At 41.2% G+C, this 22,982-nt stretch overlaps 1 protein-coding gene across 1 annotated transcript; it reads left to right on the top strand.

Moving 5' to 3' along the window:
* The first annotated feature begins 960 nt into the window (after window positions 1-960).
* LOC147889618 (uncharacterized) lies at window positions 961-2,552 on the top strand. The gene has a single exon (XM_087391857.1). It carries the CDS (start codon window positions 974-976, stop codon window positions 2,303-2,305), a length of 1,332 nt encoding a protein of 443 aa, XP_087247983.1. The 5' UTR covers window positions 961-973; the 3' UTR covers window positions 2,306-2,552.
* The last annotated feature ends 20,430 nt before the right edge of the window (window positions 2,553-22,982 follow it).

Genomic DNA, 22,982 nt, shown 5'->3' on the forward strand with positions numbered 1-22,982 from the left:
ATTACAGAGAACTCGCCTCCTCAACTCTCTCTCTCTCTCTCTCTCTCTCTCTCTCTCACACACACACACACACACACACACACACACACACACACTTTTTTTTTGGTGAACACACACACACACACACACGATTTCATGCCACTGTTCTCGAGAACGATCAATCATACTGCCAATCGTCATGTTGTTCACGCTCTTAACTTCAACGACAAATCCATAACTAATCAGTTGAAGATTCCAGCTCTTTCGACTCAGGATTTCTTCATCACAGTTTGGTTGTCGCAGCAATGAATTACGTTCACCTCGTGAGATTGTTCTGTTAATTTCAAGAAACCATGTAAGCTAGTTTGGTCAGTAAACAATTTTGTGCTCTGGTTGCAGCTTGCAATGGATGTCATCTCGCTAAGATGGCTCGAACTTGGATTTCATAAACGTTATCCAAGGTTTGATCAGAAGTCCTGGATTTGATCTTGAGGCTCCTTCAAAGATTAAACAAAGTGGTTTCGTTTTAATTTGCAAAAGGCTCTCAGATTGTTAAGCTGGAAGCTAAACCTGGATTTCACTAATATGGTCCTATGATTGCTGCTGATGGTTCCATTTGGGAGTAGTCCATCAGAATTGTCGAGTCTAAATTAAATTGGAGGATTTGAGAGCTTTGTTTCAGAGGAACAAAATTTGGTCGAAATTTGGCTCAATCCCCCCCCCGCCCACCCCCTTCTCCTCTCTTCCAAGGTGCTCCAGAAACCAATTATTAGCGATTTGTTTGGAATTTGCATATTTCTCATCTGAAATTTCAACTGGGATGTCTTCAAGTGATTCAATGATTGCCAGAGGTCTTGATATTTTGAATGAATTTGACTGAATCAGTCAGTCTGCCATGCAACAGTGGAAGTTACGCATGGGTTTCACCAAAGTAATGCAAGGATTTGCAATTAGTCTATTTGATCCAAGAAGATTCTGGCACAGAAAAGTATTTATGATTCTTGGGCCCTCAGTCTTTTTGCTTTTCATGATATTTGAGTGGGTACTTTTATTACCTCCACCGCGACCGAAACACTTGATACGGATTCCCTGCCTAGGAGATGAAAAGGACTACATCCTGCACGAGATGGGTATCTGCACAGATCCTTGTGGCAAGCTTTGCTTCCCCCGAGTTCATGGCATTTGTTTTGGCCATTCCCAGGTCACAGTATGTGAGGGACAGCCATCAATCCCACAGGATGTCAAGGACGCATGGGGAGGCCTACCTACAGAAATGCGCTTCTACATGGAGACCCCTAGGAAAAGGATACCCGTCAAGCAGGGGGCATGCCCTGGATGGAACTCTAAAGCAGCCAAGCCATACAAAGACAGTGGCGGTTGGTACCATGGTCTACAAATGGTGGCTGATGCCTCAGCAATGCCCACAGGCAGGGTGGGCCCTAATCCACACCATGAGGCAGAGAAGCTTCTCCCTGCCATTCTCTTCTCACATATGTATGGCTTAAAGAACTCTACTCTCTTCTGGTTTGCAAATCTTGACGATCCTCTCATGATATCAAAGTGGTCTCATGGGCTACTGAATGTTTTCTCGAAGGATCTGAAAATACAGCATCTCAAGGCAGTCACAGAAAACCAGGATGCCATTTGTTTTGAGGATGCCATTCTTTTTACACAGGTGACCAATTCTGGATATATGCCCAATCATGCAGCACATGACTGGTTTAGAAGAAGGATTTTGGAACATTGCAATGTGTCGCTCAGGGAATCGACAAATCCTCCAGAGGAGGTGGTGATCATACATCGCCCTAATTCCTCCAGAAACTTTGCCAATTTCGAGGCAGTGAAGAATATTTTAGAGAGGAAGCTTCAAGTGCCCGTTAAGGTGGCAATTCCTGGTCCTTGGGACTTTTGCGAGCAGGTAAGGCTTGTTGCAGAAGCAGACTTTCTGGTAACCCCTCATGGATCTCATAATGCAGCTCTCTTAACGGTGAAGCCTGGAGCTGTTGTAATGGAGGTCTTTCCTTTTCTTTATTATGTAGATTGGCTTGGACATTATTTACATGCTGCCGGGCTATCTCATTATGAGCTATATGGAACTTGGCCATCCGAGAATGGCGGCATGCCATTACTGATGCGCTTGTATTCATGGTTATATGGTTGGCAAAAGTGCTTCTCTGTACGGCGTTGCATGAATTATGGGAAGAGTCAAAAGGTTTATGTGGACGTGGGTGAGCTTGAAACAATGATGGATGATCTTATTGGCAAATGCAAAATCCTGGTGCAAAACTCTCCTTGTCATGGTAAAACTCCAAGAAAATCTGTGTAAGCTGTGCCTTGGCGCTTGACTTCTGGTCCTTTCATGCAATCAGGTTGCTTTTGCCATCATGGTCTGAGTGGCAATCACCATCTAGTGGACCTCATCATTAGCTATAGATTGTACTAACAATTTGGTCGGTATAGCCAGAGTTAATACATAACATATGTTTTAGTCAAAACTGCAATGCAAGATTATCTTGCAGTCTCTATAGAAATAAAAAATTTAAACATCTTTTGAACAGCATTCTCTGTGTGCTCATGTGTAGTCCTTTCCAATGCAATATGGCCTTGTTTTATTTGTATTTATACAAAAAATTATGGCCGTTGTTTCTAAGATTGTATGGTGTTCGAGAAATGGGAGTCAAAGCTTGGAAATCTCAGTGGTTCTAGGGATGTCTATCTAACATCTGGCTCTTGTAAAAATTTGTCAACATAAATGCTTTATTCTTGAAATTACGTGATTCCAAGTCAGAGTTTTCAGAAGTCCCATTTTGAAAAGCAGCAGATGCGCCAAGGATTGAAAATTCCGGTGAGTAAGTGGAAGGTCTGCCCTACCTATAAGCTTAGTTTTTGGGAATTTCTAAGCAGTTCCACATTTCACACAAATTTGAGTGATACATTCCATTAGAATTGAGAACAAAGATTACTAATTCATATCTAAAGTAGGACAAACTCCGATTTCAGATTTGTGGTTAGCAGCATTTGAACCTGCAAAAATCTTCCGAATTTCTACATTGAACTAATTATGTCTAGTAGGATAAGCCTTAAGCCTCGTGGACAAAATATTCACTTGTCTCTTGTAGTAAAATGGTGAATACAAGTCAAGGTTGTACACGATTTCATCTAGGACTATTATGATCAGCTTGTCAAAACTTGCATTTCCATTAGAATCAGTAATTTGTTTTGTAAAAATTGTCATGAAGACAGACTGTCAAACACAGAGACTCATAACTTTTTTCTGTAGTATTTGATTCACGATCTAATAACACAGAGACATGTGCCTTGAAGAGAGCTTCACGATGATATAAGTTTCATAAAAATCGGACTAACGAGCAGAAAGTTATGAGCAAAACACCAACAGGGGGTCAAAATGTCATGAAAACTGCCCTCCACCCATGCTAATTTCGCATGAGCAGGATGCTCCCTCAAGACTCCACCTTCATCAACGATCCACCACTCATAGATTTTGCCTAGAAGAGAGTAAGTAACTCCCTTGGTGGCTCGGGAAATGGATGGACCATGTGTGTGCAATGAGCGGCCGAATAGAAAGAACTTTTAAGGCTTTGAAAGAAAGAAAAGGGAAGAGAGACTCAAGAAAGGGAATACGAAGTGATTTTCATTGTCAATAGAGTGAGGCTCCACTCTAATGCAACTCAAAATACTACAAACACAAGGGAGAAGAAGAGGTTTCATACATACAAGAGGGAGCGGAAGCTCCAAGACTACTCATAAAGAGAGAATAAACTAGGGAGAGATGGACTCAAGAGTCTACATAAGAGAATATGTACAAGAGGGAGAGAAGGCTCATGGAAGAGGCTTGAGGAGACTAGAGCTACAACAACATGAGGTCTAATGGTGGAGAGATCATGAACAAGGGAGAGGAGGGCTTCTTTTATAGAGATTTCGTCACCCTCCTTCACCCATTTACAATTGCTGCCTGTAGATTCCTTTCTCCATTAATCACATAAGCTTATATGTCACCATCCATGTCCTTTTTGGCTACTCTTGCCATCTGTCCCATCAAAAGATGCTCAAAACTCTTAAAATATTGAGAAAGTCAAGAGTCTCCCCACATGGATCCCATAGGGATCCTCTCTTTTCCATATGTCCCATCCACCTTATTCCACATGGGAATTCTAGAAGGATTCCTCTTTACTCCACACTCCTCCACATGCCTTCCACACCCTTGGCATGTGGCCTCTCTTATATTATTGGAACACATGGACATGAGCCCACCTCTTTATATGACTCACTCTTCCTATTTTCAAAAACCCCATAATATCCCATACACAAATAACTCTCATCCCATACCAAGGTATTTATAATTCATACCTATGGTATTTACAATGATCCATTCCACTCATCCTCTCAATCCCATACAATATCTTAGAAGATAGAAATAAGTGAGAGCCGCTAGGCTATCACTTGATACTTAAACTCTTATCAAACATAGAAGAAAACAATACCAATGCCAACTAAAAAATATCAATTTTTGGCATCACATCTTTCCCCCCCCAGCAGATCCTCTCTAGTGACAGAGAGGGTCTGCTAGCCCTCAAGATGGTTGAGCATAGAAGAATTTAAGGGGATACTCATTGGTGCGTCCGGGTATCACCATGCCATCAACATCCTCAAGCTAATAGGTTCCATTCGTGAACTTCTTTTTGACTCGATATGGTCTCTCCCATCGGTCGATAAACTTTTTATCTAGCCGCTTGTCAAGACGGCTATCAAATCTCATGACCAAATCTTCTTCTGCAATATCTTTCTTCTTGTGTAATTTGGTGTCAAAACGGGCCTTGCGTCTTTTTTGAGAAGCTTCCAAGTTTTGTAAGGCCTGTAATCTGCATTCATCCAAGGCTTCTAGCTATACCAAGCGTTGAGCATACGCATCCTCCTGTCCTTCTATTCTTGCAATAGTAGTGTGAAGACTATGTATCTCCAATTCAATGGGCAAAATGGCTTCTATTCCATACACTAGTTGGAATGGTGTAAACACAATAGCTAGCTTGTGTGTGGTTTTGTAAGCCCATAAAACTTCTACCAAGTGCCTATCGCAATGCCTTTTCTTAATGTCTACAAGCTTTCCCATTGAATTGCACAACAATCCATTTGTTTTCTCAGCCAACAAGCCAATACATTGGGGATAGTATGGCGTGGACATGCTATGATTTATCTTTAGCTTATGCACCACATCTTCAATTAGTTCATTTTTAAAAGAGGTTCCTCCATCAGTGAGAATTTCCAAAGGACAACCAAAGCATGAACAAATTTGATCAAAGAGAAATCTTGCAACTGTGCTTGCCTTGCTATTGACTGTGGCCTCGGCCTCTGTCCACCAAGTCGCATAATCTGTGGCCACCAATAAATAATGCTTGCCCTGAGATGAGTGAGGGAGTGGTCCCAAAAAGTCCAACCCCCACCTCTCAAATGGTCCATATGCTGGAATAGGCTTCAAGGGCCTAGGAATCAACTGTCGCCTTCCAAACTTTTGGTATACTTTACAACTTCGACACCATTCATATACATCCTTATGGAGGCATGGCCAAAAGTAACTTGCATTAAGAATTCTCCTAGCTGTGCTTGCTGAAGCAAAATGACCGGAGGATTCATGACACATTTCTAGGATTCTCCTAGTCTCCATGGGATGGACCACCCAACAGAGCACCTTATCTTTTCCCAATTTATAAAGAATGTCATCAACAATAGTATAGGGACAAGCCTTCCTTACCAATCTTTGCTTATGTCGTGGAGTTAACCCTCGAGGAAACATGCCTTCTTCCACATATTGCTAAACATCTTGTAGTTCTGGCCATCCAATGTCTACCAAAGAAACCACCCCTCGGTCTTGTACTACAATGGCTTGAGTAGCTAACTCATCTGCCCTTTGATTTTCTTTTCTGTTTATATGAACAAACTTGCAAAATCATACTGACTACATAGTGCCATAGCCTTCTGATTAAGCTCCTTCAAATGAGGACTTCTTGTCTTGTAATGCCCTTGCATTTGCTTTATAATAAGCTGAGAATCTCCTCTTACTTCCAATTCTTTAACTTGACCTTGAAGACAACCCTCCTAGAATTTTGTGAATACCAGTGACACTCTCAGGACTTGGCAATGCCATGATTGCTTGAACCTTGTCAGGATCCATTGACAGGCCTTCTTAAGACACAATATGCCCCAACAAGACTACTTTTGTTTGAGCCAAATGACACTTGCTAGGATTTAAACACCCTTTTGCTTCATCAATCCTAGCTAAGGCCATCTTTAACTTCTCCATATGATCTATGCGCCAAGAATAAATGCAAAAATCATCCAAAAATACGCTTATGAACTTTCCCAAGTAGGGTTTGAGCACTTGACTCATGAACCTTTGAAACGTAGCTGGTGCATTGGTCAACCCAAAAGGCATCCCTCTATAAGCAAAAACTCCCCAAGGTGTGACAAATGATGTTTTCTTTTGATCTTCCTCCCGGATACGAATTTGAAAGTACCCAGAATACCCATCACATACAGAATACATCTCATGCCCTACTACTTGGTCTAGTATTTCATCTTGGAATGGCAAAGGAAAATGATCCCTTTTAGTGCATGCATTCAAAGGACGAAAGTCGCCACTTATTTCCTTTCTTTGGTGTGACAACTACAGTAGATATCCATTCTGAATCATCAACAGGAAAGATGAATCCCGTCTCAAGTAGTTGTGTTACCTTTTGTATGTGGTACACTAAAATTTTAGGAGGTGAATCCCACGAGAGGGGGATTGTGACAAACACCAAAGGCAAACAAGGATAGTAAGCAAACCTCAATCTCAACACATGAGCAAGAAGAGCGCTTGCATTTCTCAAAGGTTGCATACAACAATGAAGACAAAAGTCAGCCTTTTGACGTTTTATACATGTCACCTTTTGAATGGAGGGCCAACCCTATTTCTTATACCACTCTCTCTCTTTTGTTACAACTACTTGGGCCCATATGGCACCAAGGCATATGCTGATTCTCTCAACCTTCTCTCTATCATCAAAACGGCTCTTGTGTTATCCATATATGGGATCCAAATGGCTCTTGTGTTATCTTTGCCAATTGGGGTGATCTCGATGGCTTTTTCGAACCTGAGCCATTTGTGGCTCAAAACCCATAGGGTTTGGACGGGTGAGACCTGTTAGCATGCTCAATGGCTGTTAACCCCGTAAACTCATTAAAGATGTAGTGCCATACCAACTAATTGTAGGCCAACTCTACTGCATGGGAAAAGATGGCATTATGCACAGATGTGTGTGCAAACACGAGTATGTGGACATGCTTGAGGAAGCACATTTGGGAATAGCAAGCGTTCACTTTGCTGCTAACATTATAGCATGTAAGGTGCTCCAAGTAGGCCTTTGGTGGCCAACCCTCTTCAAGGATGGAGCCGAGTTTGTCAAATGATGTGATCCTGCCAAAGAGTGAAAATACCCCATAAAGCGGATATGGTGTCCCTCGAATGGGATATTAACCGATCAACCTTATGAGAAATGGGGCATAGATTTTATTAGTCCTATAAGCCCAGCAGCTAAAGGAACGAGGGCCAAGCACCTCATCCTGGCTACAAATTATTTCACCAAATAGGTCAAGGGTTGAGCCACAAAGAAAGCTGATGCATGGTCCACAACTAAGTTTTTATATGAACAAGTATCACACGGTTGAAGGTAAAATAGAGATGCTGAAAATAATGCAAGATAAACTCACAATGAGAAGACTATATAATCTATTGCATGGAAAGCATTTCTAATGAATCTACAATCTCTCACATATCCTCACTCAATCACTAATGGTTGTGCATCCCTACGAGGCTTGTTGCAACCTCAAAAACTACTACATCAGTTAGCCACAAAGGCTTAACTCATACAACACTCACTCTGTAATACCAACCTCTTGTGACCACACCTAATAGCCTATAGATAACTACCTCATTCACGTGCTTTCCAGTAGCAAGACTCCTATTGTCGATGTCACCCAGCCTCTTGAGTACGTCAAAAGTCGCTTTGCCTCCTTGAAATCTTGGAGGTCGACTCTCATGGAACCGACTAGGGAGAACAAGTGAAGGTGGCTTACTACATGCAAGTTTCTATGTAGTTGATTGCATATCTGCTTGCCACGTGGCCATACACAAACTCCACCATGCATTTAACCACGTCTCAACTTGACATTGCACTTTACCACATGAGGATGAGCACCACCCCAACAAACCCCCCCTTAGCCAAAATGAGGGAGAAAATAACCAGTCACAAAAAAAAGGCTACTTCTAATGCTCACAAAGAGCTACAAAAACAATGACGAGATAATATGCTCATAAAGAAGCATATACACAGAACAAATGTGTCTCAAAATATTGTTCACAGAGAACTTAGTAGGTCACAAAGAGCTAAAGCTATAGTATTTGTTCACAAAGAACACAATATTTGACTCCTCATCCCAAAGAGCATGTGTCCATCAGAAGGCCCAATCTTGATCCTTGAAAAGATTATCTTCGACCAGCATAGTTGCTTCCTCCTTGCTATCGACTGCCAATGCTTTGTCTTTACTAATCTCTGTCTTTAGGACCTCATCTCGTTTCTTTGCATAGCAAAACTTTTCTATATGACCATCTTTGCCATAGTGGGAGCATTTGCGAGTGTCACGAGTAGTTTGCTTCTTCTTGTCATTGACCAAATAACCTCTAGAATCATAGATGGTTGAACAATGATGTTTCTCCTCACTTAAGAGGATCCCCACACAGTCTAGGAACTCTAGATCATTATCAAGGTGCAAAATTTGAACTATATCACCAAATTGTTCCATAGGTAAGCTTCTAAGCAAGATAGCCTTCTTATATTCCATCCTCAATTCATTCTCAACTCGCGCATCAACATCACTCAACTGGTTCAAAATAGCTTGCATGCGGTTTAAAAACACCCCAAGTGTCTCCGACTCATCCTCTAGAGATCGAACAGATCGTGTTTCAAATTGGACTTTGAGTGCTGCATACGCACACCGAAGAGAGTCTCTAGCATCTTCCAATTGTCAGTAGCAGTAGTCTTCACATTGAGATGATGGAAGTATTCAAGACCAAGAGCTCAGCCTAAATAGCCCAAAGCCTTCTCATCTTTGGCCTCCCATGCTGGTATCTTATCTGCATCATGGGCTCTCTCCTTCAGCTTCTTCTTTGTGCCTGAGACAACACTCCACAATCCTTTTTGCATAAGCAACAATTGAGTGGCCAACTGCCAGGATGGAAAATTCTTGCTGTTGAAGGTGACGAGGATAGCTCCTTCTTTATCTTTCTTGGATGACTCCATGTTCACAAACTCTCTAAAATCGGTATGGATTTAGACGTGCTAGGAAGCATGCCTTTGCAAGTAAATCTAGTGAAGACCAAACCCTCAAAGCCCTTCTAGTTCTTGGTCTCTTCACGTTCTTTGAAGCTATTAGTACTTTCAAGCTCAAATATTTTGACATCTAAGTTTTCCACAACCTCAACGGTCTCTCAAATCGATAAGCTCTGATACCACTGAGTAGAGATGCTGAAAATAATGCAAGATAAACTCACAATGGGAAGACTTTATAATCTATTGCATGGAAAGCATTTCTGATGAATCTACAATCTCTCACATATCCTCACTCAATCACTAATGGTTGCGCATCCCTAGGGGGCTTGCTGCAACCTCAAAAACTACTACATTAGTTAGCCACAAAGGCTTAACTCATACAACATTCACTCTATAATACTGACTTGTGACCACACCTGATAGCCTGTACATGACCGCCTCATTCATGTGCTTTCCAATAGCAAGACTCCTATTGTCGATGTCGTCCAGCCTCTTGAGTATGTCAGGAGTCACTTTGCCTCCCTGAAATCTTGGAGGTGGACTCTCATGGAACCGATTAGAGAGAAAAGTGAAGGCAGCTTACTACATGTAAGTTTCTACATAGTTGATTGTATGTTTGCTTGCCATGTGGACATACACAAACTCCACCATGCATTTAACCACATCTCAACCTTACATTTCACTTTACCACATGAGGATGAGAACCACCCAAACAACATTTTGGATGTCCCTTAAAACTAGTCAGCGATTGAGGAGCTCATTTCCTCAATGAAACAATAGCGACCTTGACTAGCGAATTAATGTTCATACATAGGAAATCTATGCAGTATTGTCCTAGAGCAAATGGCCTAGCCAAGAGCTCAAACAACCTGCATGATTATAACATGTACAATTGAAGCCAGTCATACAGACTAGGAGCACAAGCTAGTGTTGGTAAACTGAAAGGAAAGGAAAGAGTGGACACAAAGTCAGAATACTTGCATTACTTGCTTGTAGAATGAAGAAGAGTGAGGTCCTTAAGTAGGCACCTCATACATGCTCACTGACATCACTGATGACTTCAGAGCTCCACAATCATCTCCTCAATCTGTTCCTAGATTATCTCAATCATCCTATGTGGCTCTTCCACCACCTAACTCTGCTTGTGGGCACCTAACTGTGCCTCTAGCACTCACACATAGAAACCAAGGTGTGCCTGAGGCATACACCTTGAGATATCCCAACAAACCCCCCCTCAAGGGAATGCCTCAGGCTATGTCAAGGATACATCTAGTCTCATAGTTTCTCATGACATCTCTTGGTGGTCAAGGATTAATCTATGGCTAGGTTCTCATGCTAGCAAGGGTTCCTTTGGGTGTAAGGTAAACAAAAGGGATACAAAAAGACCTTCCAATGGTTATCTCCCCTGCATGTACATGCACACAATGTCTGCAGGAGGTACCATGGAGCAAAACATACACATGGCCTACATCATAAGGTGACCAGAGGTGTTTACAAAACACACAAAACACAATAGTTTATTTTCATTCATTTTGGAGGACTATCCAGGCTAAGTACCTTGACATAAAAAGAGAGATCTGGAGCATACATAGAGATGTTTTAAAATGCATAATCTTCAAAGGATGCCTCATCTTGTGGAGGCTTATTAACTGAAAGTAGATTCGCATTTTCTGTCTTTGCTTTGGCTCTGCAAAACTTCTCATTATGGTTGTTCTTGCCACAGTGCTTGCATGGATTAATTTTGAAGCAGTCCTTTGAAAGGTGATTTGTCTTTCCACAGTGATTGCAAGGGGTATACTTGCCCTTCTGGACTTTTATAGCATAAACAGTGTCATTGCCTTTCCTGAGCTCCATATGCCTTTCTTCTTCTTGGAGAGCAGAGATAATACCTTCAAGATTAGGATTAGGAAGATTTTTCAAAGTGCTAACTATGTGATCATAATCTTCAGGCATACTCTTAAGTAACACTGCCATAGCATCATCTGGAGTAATAGGAGAGTTGATAGAAGCTAATTGAGTCATAAGACTCCGCATATAGTTGACATTAGCTACTAAAGTAGTACCACTAGCCATCTTCAATTCAAAGAAAGAGATTTTAAGTGATAGTTTAGAGATGTGAGAGCTAGCACCAAAAATCATGTCAAGCTTCTGCCAAGCTTCTGAAGGAGACTCCAAGTCAGAGATATGGTGAATATAATCATCTCCTAAAGCAAGAGCAATGATACCATATGCTTTTTCTTCTCTAGCTGGATCCCTTGCCGGTCATGTCGAAGTTGAGGATTCTCCAGCATTGGAGGCCGTAGAAGAAGCGGTAGGAGTCGGTTTGACAAGTCCCCACAAGTTCTCCCTCATCAATGCAAATTTCACCTTCATCTGCCATGTGTGGAAGCCCTTTCCATTGAACTTCTCTAGATTCAATAGGGTAGCCATGAGAGGGTCTAACCCAGATATTGGGCAGTGTCTATCTCTCTTACAAGGCAAAAAATAACTGAAAGACTTCCAAAATATGAGCACTTGATGTAGCAAAGACTAGTGACCAATATTCAAACAATGATGCTTCTTCTTACATGCTTCATAGAAGTGGCTAAAATGAATACTTTCCAATCAAAACCAGGTCTAGCAATTCAAAACAAAACTGAAGCCACACTTGTACTGAAGTTATTGAAAGATTCAAAAAACCAGAAATGCTAGAGTAGCATTTTATGTAGCATCATCTTCAGAAACTTGTCCAAAACTGTCAAAACTAAAAGGCTAAACTTGGAGGGCTTGTAGCTCACTCTTCAAAGCAAGGAAAAGAGGGCTTTCTGAAGCAAAAGAAAGCTCATATACTAGAGAGGGTTCAGCACAGAGATTGGATGAAATGGTGTGCACTTTTGCCCGGGAGAGTTGCTACAGGCTGAACCTGAGTTTTGATGATTTCTCCCTCGTTACTGAACCAAATGAGCTGAAAAATAGCTCAAAATCTTCGTCTTGAGGTCGCCCATCTACTCCTAAGAGAGCTCAGGCAATGGCAGAGCAGGCAGGGAGTATTGAGCAGTAGAAGAAATGGCAAAAAATGCGCTGTTTGGGGAATGGCAGCCACCACATACGTTTTTTCTTCAATTGCTTGCAGGTGGAAGTTTGCCCATACTAGAGGAGTTTCCAGCTTAGAGGGTTTGGGCAATGGTCATTTGTAGGTGGAGAACCAAGCTCTCAAAGATTTTGGGAAGAAAGAGGAAAATGTACAAGAAGAAGATGATGATGTGGCAGAAATGGGCTCAAGGGGGATCAAAGGGCTCTGTTACCATGTTGGTAAACTGAAAGGAAAGGAAAGAGTGGACACAAACTCAGAATACTTGCATTACTTGCTTGTAGAATGAAGAAGAGTCCTAGATTCTTTCAATCATCCTATGTGGCTCTTCCACCACCTAACTGTGCTTGTGGGCACCTAACTGTGCCTCTAGCACTCACACATAGAAACCAAGGTGTGCTTGAGGCATACACCTTGAGATATCCCAACAGCTAGTCGCTGTTTGCCAGGTGGTAGAGACTCATTTTTATGTTCTTCCCACATAGATGACCGATGAACAGATGATCCTGGGGAGGACCTAGTGCTATGCCATAAATTGCCAAATCAACTAGAGAGCATGAAGTGCCACTCTTGCATATGGTGGCAAAACCTTAGTAGTTCCGCTCTGTATAGACCATCTTCTCCCCCTACAATGCAACCATCTCCAAGAGGTAAGGATGTTTTAAAGGAAGGTAAATCTCTAGAGACCTCCTGTGCCCGTTGTTCTGAGATCCATCCTAATTTTGCTCGAAGCCCTAACCCTAATCACAATAAAGGCAAACCTTTGCCACACACTACTCTCCCACCTCTACTTCTCGTGCCCATTGCCATGAGTAAGACCCAGAGATTCCATGAACAATGAGTGCACAAGGCCATCCTTCATGTAGCACATGCCTCAATGATGAAAAGGTATGATGCTATTTAGAATTCAATTCCACTGCATTCCACATTGTTAACCCTTCATTAGGTGCACAATCATCAAGTCGAGGTCTAGGTGAGTCTCTATAGTAGGCATATCATCGACATGCACCAGTATCTCACAAGTCCTTAGTAACCACAACGCATACACCCAAATTCACGATCAACATTAGGTGAATACGGTCAATACATTTCTGCATTTTTTACATCCTTGCACGTTGACCTCATAAGTCATTGCATCACCAAGCTTGTTTGCCCCATTGTCCCTCTTGGGTAGCACCCTCAGCATGTGATAGCCCCCTCCACAACTCTAACAACTGTCAAAATTCCCATTTTCAAGCCTCACTGGTACCCCCTCACCTTATTGCCATCCCATTGAACCATTGCCTTACTACCAGCCTGCTGGATTGTTGCCTTATTGCCATCCCACCAGATCATTGCCATACTGCCATTCCATCGGATCATCACCTTATTGCCATCCCGTTGGATCGTAGCCATATTATCATCCCACCAGATCATATCCATACTGTCATTGTGCTAGATCATTGCCTGAAACTGTCATTCTGCAGATCGTTGGCATAGTGCTAACTTGCCCACTGGTGCCATACTAGAGCAAGCCTCCGACTCGTTGTCTTCGTCATCCCACCGAGGCATCACCTTAATGCTATCCCCCTAAATGGTGGAATACTAAAAGCTATAAAAGGACCTCTTATCCCCTAGACCGTTGCCTTAGCCAAAATAGCTAGACTTTGTTAGTATTCTGCCAAAATTTTCATAGCTTCCTTCCCCCTTTCACACTAGCCATCAACCTCCATTTGAATGTTCTCTGCCTCTTCCTCCTCCACAGACTCGTTCATTATGCGCCTGTCCTCCTCCTTCCCAATGGATCCCAAAATAGAATTCTTCAAGTTTGATAGGAAACTTGGCCTCCACCCCCCTAATCCATCACTTGCCAATCCATCGCCCACTAGTCCATTTGAGTCCAAGAGCACTCCCTCAGGATCAATCAGGATGCCTTCTGATGTACTTGCAACTAAACTACAAACCAAGGAGGAGATCAATACTCAGCAGACTCTTAAGATCCAATCGCAATGGCTGCCACCCTGCCTTCTCGGTCATCCAATAAGTGCACACCAGCTCCAGCATAGGTAGAATACAAGGTCGTCTCAAGACATTGGCACACTCTCTGCTCAGCGAGGCCTGGCTTTAACAACTCAATGGCTATGCCATCCATTCCAAATACATCTATGAGTGTTAGGATTGTAGCCTCTATTACCACAACACGGACGTCTACCAAGGGTTGAAGGATTTGGAGGTGCAAGCGTCCTTGGTAATGACAGGTCTAAAGCTAGTAGCAGATCAGTTGCCCTGCCACCTTAATATGAAGTTGCTCTAGGAGTTCATCAGCACTTACAATTCAAATTTGCATGCCTGCATACTCTAAGATGCAACCGAGACCCCCCACTTCCACCACCTCAATGTGGATGTGCTGTGCACAGCCTTCGGCCTACCAGTGGTTCCAAAAAAATATATGCACAAGAAGAATTTGAAAAATCCCCTCAGCAAAATCTACACTACGACAGAAAGAAAATGAAGGGCCGCATCAACTTCTCAGAGATCATAGTGCAAGGATTAGACAAAGCGGCAAGAGTACTCCAGTTGTTGACACATGTCCAACATACAAACCACCACCTATCTATAGTGCCGAACATACTCACTAGGCTAGTGGAGCCGCAAGTCACAAACTGAGTAGATTATTTCTAGACTCAGATGAGAGAAGATCTAAAAACACATGGAGATTTCTTGGGCAACCAAATGCTCTACATGCCCGTCATCTACACATGTTGGAATAGCAGCCACCACTAGTCAGATTTGGGCTAGCCAACAAAGAAGCCACAGGAGAAGTTATGATGGAAGAAGAGAGAGTGGCATTTGACCCCAAAAGGCTTAGGATTCATCTGGGTGTGACCCCTTCAAGACGCCCTGCTCAACAGACACTTAATAGCCAACTGAGTGAGCAATATGAAGAACGTCAACTATGGGAATACCTGGAGAGATAGAGACGTCTTGAGGCATCAAACTGTCAACCAAAGGCAAGGCAAAATCTAGGCCCTCATTAATGTGGACATGTTTCAAGGGGAGGATACAATTTATATTGGCCTCCACCTCGGGGCATAATTGATTCCTTTCACCTCCTTTGCCCCCTAGACTACAACTTTGACCAAACCTGTCACAGGATCCTTTTCCTCTCCATGGGAAGGGCTCATAGAAGCCTTAAATTTTTGTAGTGCACGTGAGTACCAAGTGCAAGGAGGTTACAATGTGATGCAGAAGAAAGATCCAAACACTATATACAACTTCCCTAAGTACAACTTTCCCAAGGACATGAGTCAAGAAGGATTTTTCTTTTGATTTCAGTTATTTAACATACCTATGGCGGCAGTGCACTTCAACCACATTATCCTCATGTTGCTCTAAGATCTTTCCACTTACAGTTGTCCAATCGATGATAAATTCACAATCTCACCAACTATATTATCTTTGACCTCGACATTGGCCCCTCCCAATTCCAGGACTTGCGCCTGTACCTTTGGGTCCAAAATCTGCATGTCCATCGTATTTCAATGTTCTAGGACATGCATGCCACCTACTTGTGGAAGTACCAGCCTTATTTCACAAGGATCACCCCATGGAAATTGGACCACTATGCAGTACTCCATATGGTCCTCTCCACTCACTTATTGCTGTAGCATGGCTAACCTGAGGATAGCTCAACAATAAGAAGGGAGGCATGTTAACAACTATTGAGCATGTTGACAGATTTGGCACATCCAAACCCTACAGATTTTGAGCCACAAATGTCTTAGGATTGAGGCAGGTGCTGAGATTCCCCAAATTGGCAAGGATAACACAAGAGTCATTTGGATCCCATATATAAATAACATAAGAGTCATTTGAAGACAGAGGGAAGGCTGTGAGAATCATCATATGCCTTGGTGCCATATGGGCCCAAGTGTTTGTAACAAGAGAGAGAGAGAGAGAGAGAGAGAGAGAGAGAGAGAGAGAGAGAGAGAGAGAGGTACAAGGAATAGGGTTAACCATGCCTTCAAAATATGACTTGTATAAAAGGCCAAGTAGTTGAATTTGGTCTTCAATGTTGTATGCAACCTTTGAGAAATATAAGCTTTCTTCTTGCTCATGTGTTGAGATTAAGGTTTACTTGCTCTCCTTGTTTGCCTTTGGTGTTTTCCATGATTCCCCTTCACCTTCATCTCCTTCTCCACCCCCTTCCCTTCTTCCCTCCCCCTCCTCTCTCTCTCTCTTTCTCACCTCATACTTCTCAGTGGGAACCCCATTGCAACAATCTGGTAGGCACTTGAGTAACATGAGCGAAGGCTTCACTACGCAAGGCTCCCACAAGGAGTAGCATGGGAGTGAGGAGCTCCATTGTTAAACTTCCATCATCCCCATGACATGTGTGTCTCCACCAAACAACACAACAAGATCAGATGAAGTTGTGGAGAATGGTTCCGGTGCCATTCTCCATATAATCATATGATGTTGTGGAGGATGGCACCAGTGCCATTCATCACATGACAAATGGAGAATGGCACTAGTGCCATTATCCACAACTTCATATGATTATCTACAATGGCACCAGTGCCATTCTCCTAACAGCATGTGTTAGGTTCCTCCAAGTTCTCTTTGAAAAAACTCTCATGTGAAAAACATAATATCTAGTGATAGACTCTCATAGAGAATGGCGCTAGTGCCATTCTCCACAAACTCAGATGGAGATTTGCATCAATGCCATTCTCTAAATAATCATATTATGTTGTGGAGAATGGCACCAGTGCCATTCATCACATGGGATTGGAGAATGACATTGGTTCCATTCTCCTCCACATCATATGATTATTTGGATAATGGCACCATTGCCATTCTCCTAACATCATGTGTTAGGTAGCACCAAAGCTCTGATTGTACTTGCATAAGGCTAGGAATAAAATCTCTCTTAGGAATCCTCAACATGCAAGTTCTACTTGCAATTCCTACATGCGAGTTCTACATGCAACTCCTACATGCAACTCCTACATGCAATTCCTACATGTATGCATGTTCTACTTGCAACTTCTACTTTAGTTCTACTTACATGCATGTAAAGATCTCTTAAAGCCCTTTGATCCTACAATATTAGTTTTTCATAAGAGGCAAAATAGTCCACGTCGAGAGATTGCATGGCATCTTCCATACCTCTGTGAAGAAAAATCTGTAGCGATTGAAGCAGCTTTGATATTTTCTGTGATCATGGCAAGCTATTCATTTTCCTACGCCTTAATGTCAGGAAATAATGAAGTAGTGTGTTGGGGGCAAAATTCAGCTCCCAATAGACACAGGATTTGCTGCAATCTTGATCGTAGTGGAATGTTGGGAAGCTCTATCAGCCACACAACTTGACCAAGACCCTCATCAACTGCTTCTAGCATCTCAAACACGTGCTCAATCATGGTCGATTTCACAATGGAAGAGGAAAGCTTCGACCAGTACCTTCTAAGGCTTTTAGTACCAGTTTGCAGGCGTGAAGTCTTGCTCTTGGAGTTGGTCCGCGACACCCATGATTGGCTAGGAGCAAGCCTTGGGCTTGCGTAACTAGTTCTCGAATTACAAACCAAGGTGCAGAGAGCTCTTGGTGCAAAAATTCCACTCATGCTTTGTATTTTTGGACATCGAGAAGCCTTCTCACTCAAAATGCTTTGTTTTCATTCCTAAGCCTTCTTCATAAACTTGTGGAAGAGACAAGTGATCGTCTAACGCCTTTGGCTTTTTCCTGCTTCCACAAGCAATAAATGTGCAGCTCATGCAATCATGTGATTTCAAGAGAACAAGCCTTTTTCCTAGAGTGTAGTTATAGGGACAGGTGTAGTAGCATCTTGGTCGAGCATATACATGAAAGATAGAGAGCATACGCATCTTTAGGAATGCTGTGAGAAGCTAGGGAGGGATGGTAGAAAATGCAAATTACCCCTCCCACTACCGTCCCTCAACCATGTAATGGCCTGGCAAAATCTTGTAACTGCCTTTCAAAATATTGTTATTATGCTAATATTTAAACAATATGTTTTCATTTGTTTTGTGGTGAGAATACATGCTGAAAGCACATTGTCGGGGACGAGCATTTTCTGAGCGAAATCTTCCGAGCGTCCGAGCGGAGGAAAAAAAAAGCTTCCAACTATGCATAAATATGGCAAAAATTGATCAGAAGAAAACATAGTTTCACTTAGAAATATGCAAAGTATTATAGCAATGCCTATTTTATACAAAAATCTTTAGGTGAATCTGTAGGAATGGTGAGAGCATAATGGGATGGCTTTTGAAGAAACCCACATGTAGAGTAGACTTCTCTATGAAAATTCCCTTATGATCCTTCTTACAACTTTTACTTAATAGGGGGTGACATTGAAAACCCTCTCTCAACCTATCTTCATGAAAGAGTTTCTTCAAAGAAAACTCATTGAAGCAAGCCATCCAGGTAGTTTCGCCAGCGAAACCCCTTTGAAGCAAGTCTCCCAAGGTAGTTTCGCTGGCGAAACTACCTTGGACAGCACTTTTAAAAGTGACATAACTTTCATATCCAATGTCCAAATATAGTCATTCAACCACTCAAATTGATCGGAACACCCCATTTGAGCACATCTATGGAGTTATATTTTGGAAAATCTTTCATATATAGTATTAAATATTACATGTATTTTATGAGAGTGATATATAAGCCCAAGTTAATACTTATTTATAGTAATTTAAACTTCTTTAGAAACATGTCCATAAATATGCTATAAAAACACTAAAAAGATATTGCCATATGATATAAATGTGTTAATAAGTAATTATATATGCATAGTATTATTACATTGAGAGTGATTATGAGGAATGTTTCTTAAAGGAATCAACACTTTTTTAAGGTAATAACAGGGGTACAAAGGGATGTCTCTAAATAAGAAAATTATGTTATGTAAAAATGAATGAGTGACTAGTCTGTATATTTTTATGATAAAGAGATCTAGTTCTAGTGAAAATAAAAGTGTAAAAACCATGTTTCCTAAAGAAAAACATTTTTAAAAATCTCTTGAAAAACACGCTCGGATAAACCTGCTCATAGGTTTTTGCTCGTAAAATTGACACATCCCACATTGTCCTAGACACCTTCCCATGCTAAGACCCAAGGTTTGAAGTGTTTTTGGGGCCTCAAGTACACGCCTTGGTACAAGGTTTTGATAAACCAAAAAAAATTAAGACTAGGCTTATGTACAAAAGAGTGTTGGATGCCTTTATTGTGCCTATCTTCAACTGTCACCAAAAGTGGGATCAAGTAAGGGATCACTCTTCTGTGCATAAATTTCATTTTGCCCATGGCTAACACCTCTTAAATTCCTATCTTAAATTCTTGCGAGTGAGAACGAACTACAAATTGACCAAAGTTTCCACAAAGACATGCCTAGCAACAGCTTCTAAGGAATCCCAAAGACTCATCGCACCAATAATCTATGTTTTAACAACATCCCATAGAGGAAACTCGTCTAGCATCATTAAACCACAACATCAAGCTAGTGGACGACATCTAATGTGGCTCATTCCAATATTTAAAGTTCATCCTAGTAGGTATATGTAATCCATAGCCAAAGAAGAGGCTTGTTGAAAGAAAATATTTCGATAGATGTAGAAAGAAAATCAAATATATGAATGGTCAAATTTTAGACGATTGTAAGTAGTACAATTTTGTGATTTACTTTCTTTTGATCTAAAGATGAATCATGAAGATGAAAACAATTGGCATTTTTAAAAATGATGTAAACCTGGATTCTAGAATCCACTTCGTTTTTGATAAAGTTGAATGGATAGAAGTTTCCGTCGATGAAACAAGCAAAGAAAATGTTGAACATGAATGAATGCAAATTTCATTCCATTAGAAGGAAAATTTTTTTGTTACATAAAATTTTCATCGAGATGGTAAATTTCCGTCGATGGAAATTGTTTCCCATTGATGAAAATTTCAATCCATCGATGGAAATTTTTTCCGTCGATGAAATTTGGGATTCCATAATCTTGCTAGTGCTAGGATCTTTGTCTTTTGATGAAATTTGAGATTCCATAATCCCGTTGGTGTTGGAATCCCAAATTTCATCAACGGATTGAAATTTCTGTCGACGGGAAAAAATTTCCGCCGATGGAAAATTTTCATCAACATAATTTTAGCATAACAAAGTGTTTTTCCCAATATTTGTGTTCATTGAGGAATCAAGATTCATCTTTTATCAGATGAAAGTTTTGTTCTATTGACAAAACGTTTCCATTTTTCGAACAAAATTTGAATTATGTTCACGTATGTCAACAAAGTGGATTCCAATTTTTCATCAATTTTGAAAAGATAATTGCTAAATAGGAAAAAGATTTTCCTGGGTTTAGGATTAACTGCAACTAGAAATAAAATAGCTCCAAGAACTAGCACAATGGTTGCAAGAATATAGATTTTCCTTGGTTTTAGGATTAACTACAAGCAGCACTAAAATAGCTCCAAGAACTAGGGCGGTGGTTGTTGCAAGGAAATAGTTTAGGATTAGTTGCAACCAGAACTAAAATAGATCCAAGAACCAACGTGGTGGTTGCAGAAGAAAATACATTTTCCTTGGTTTAGGATTAACTATTAACCAGTTGTTTTAAACTATTATTCGTACTCTCATTACACTATAACGACATGATGTTCCAACCACCAGGCTCTGCCTAATGGCATGTTAGGGACATAAATTAAGCTATTTAAAAATGCAATTGTCGATATGGCCCTTGAGGGATCCCCTTTAGGAGCAAGGGACATATTGATATACCACTGAACATATGTGGCATGTCTATATGGCCCTGTTAGATATGATCAATGCCCCACCCTCCTGGTAACCTTAATTGGCTAGGTCACGTGAGACGTGTTGGAGTCCCGTAATGATAGAATTTTTCGTTCATATATTTTGCATCATTGCCCTTGACCTTTCATATTGATATGGCCCTTGAGGGGTTCCCTTTAGGGGCAAGGACCTGTTAAATTACATGGCGTGACAGAATGAAAATTGAACAAAGAATAGAGAGTACATAGCAAACTGGAGATGAACAAAATTTTCCTTCAATACTGATGTAGTACAAATGATGGCTCCATCCACCCGTGCGCTCCCACAGTGGAGCTTAGATGGCAATCTTGACAGATACTAGGTGAAGAGCTACTAGCTGGAAGATCTGATCTTGTACAATGGATTGGGGAGGTCGCCTGTTTATAGCTATGAGGGCGGTAGTCGGATCAACGTAGTCGGTGGAACCGACTAGTCAACCTAGTCAGTGAACCAGACCAGTCAACCTAGTTGGTGGCACGGTGGTCACGAATCTATATCTTCATAGATTTTTGTGAGTCTAGATCTACATGTTGGGATTTTTGCAAGTATAGAGAGAAAAAAAGCTGCACGTGTAGATGACAAGTGGCAAGCTGTCTTATGGATAGACGATAGGTGGTAAGCTATACGGGTAGATGACAAGTGGCCAGCTGCAAGTAGATGATAGGTGGCAAGCTACAGGTAGATGATAGGTGTGAGCTATAGATAGATGATTGGACAAACTATGAATAGTCTAATGCACAAAGATGCATCACATAAACTATGCAAAGGAGAGAATAATTGCTCATGTAGTGACATGTGACCAGCTTTGTGGTGTTTAAAACAAATTTTGACAAATTTCAGCTCATTATTATGCCAGTGCAACAATCATTACATCAGGGAAATTTTCGGTGAGAGTGCAATTCCATCCCAAATTCAAAATCTCACCCACCATCATGTCCGTCACGGCTCCGAAAGTGCCCCCAAAATAGTTCCATGATTAGCTACACCCAATTGTGCATTGACCTCCACACACCACTCTTCTACCACTCACCATCTTCTAGTGCTCCATGGCACCACAATTCTCAACACTTCCATGACTATTTTGTAGCTTGCTATGGCCTTGTTTAGATGGCACCCAACTTGGTGGTTTTTGGTCATTTAATAGGTACCTATCTCACTCATTGATTCTTGCAAGACACCCCATGATGTGATCATGAGTGTTTAGATCAATTTTGAAGACTCTTTTACCCTTGTTTCCTCCTCAAGGAGTGCACTACTAAGAAACACTATGTATCACGTGTGTTCAAGGGGTATTTATAAAACCCCTCAACTAAAATTCCCCCCCCCCCCAAAAAAAAACCACTCCTCCTTTACTTATGAATTAACATTTTTTTTTCTAAATTTGAATTACGAAATGCCTACTGTTATTGCAATCCTATTATTTTTTTTCCAAAAGTTGAATTAAAATATCCCTCCTTTTGAATGCACATGGTACACTATTTTTTTTTAGACAAACCCCTCGAGGTTTCCTCTAGGCACAACTTGCATTTGAAACTTAATAGCTTTGAATAGATGAGGGCAGACAAGCAGGTGTGGATTCTTATATAAGAGTCTATATTCGTGTAATTTCTTTGATGTCTTTCCACACCAAATACCTCCAACACTATGTCCCACTTCTGATATGCTAGTCCCCAATGATCCTTAAATGCTTCCTTCACCTTATGTTTGGGTTTGGTTCATTGCAAC

This window comes from Dipteris shenzhenensis, chromosome 20, assembly GCF_047967505.1.
Source record: "Dipteris shenzhenensis isolate YYH24624 ecotype China chromosome 20, Dip_SZ_1.0, whole genome shotgun sequence".
NCBI classification, from domain to species: Eukaryota; Viridiplantae; Streptophyta; class Polypodiopsida; order Gleicheniales; family Dipteridaceae; genus Dipteris; species Dipteris shenzhenensis.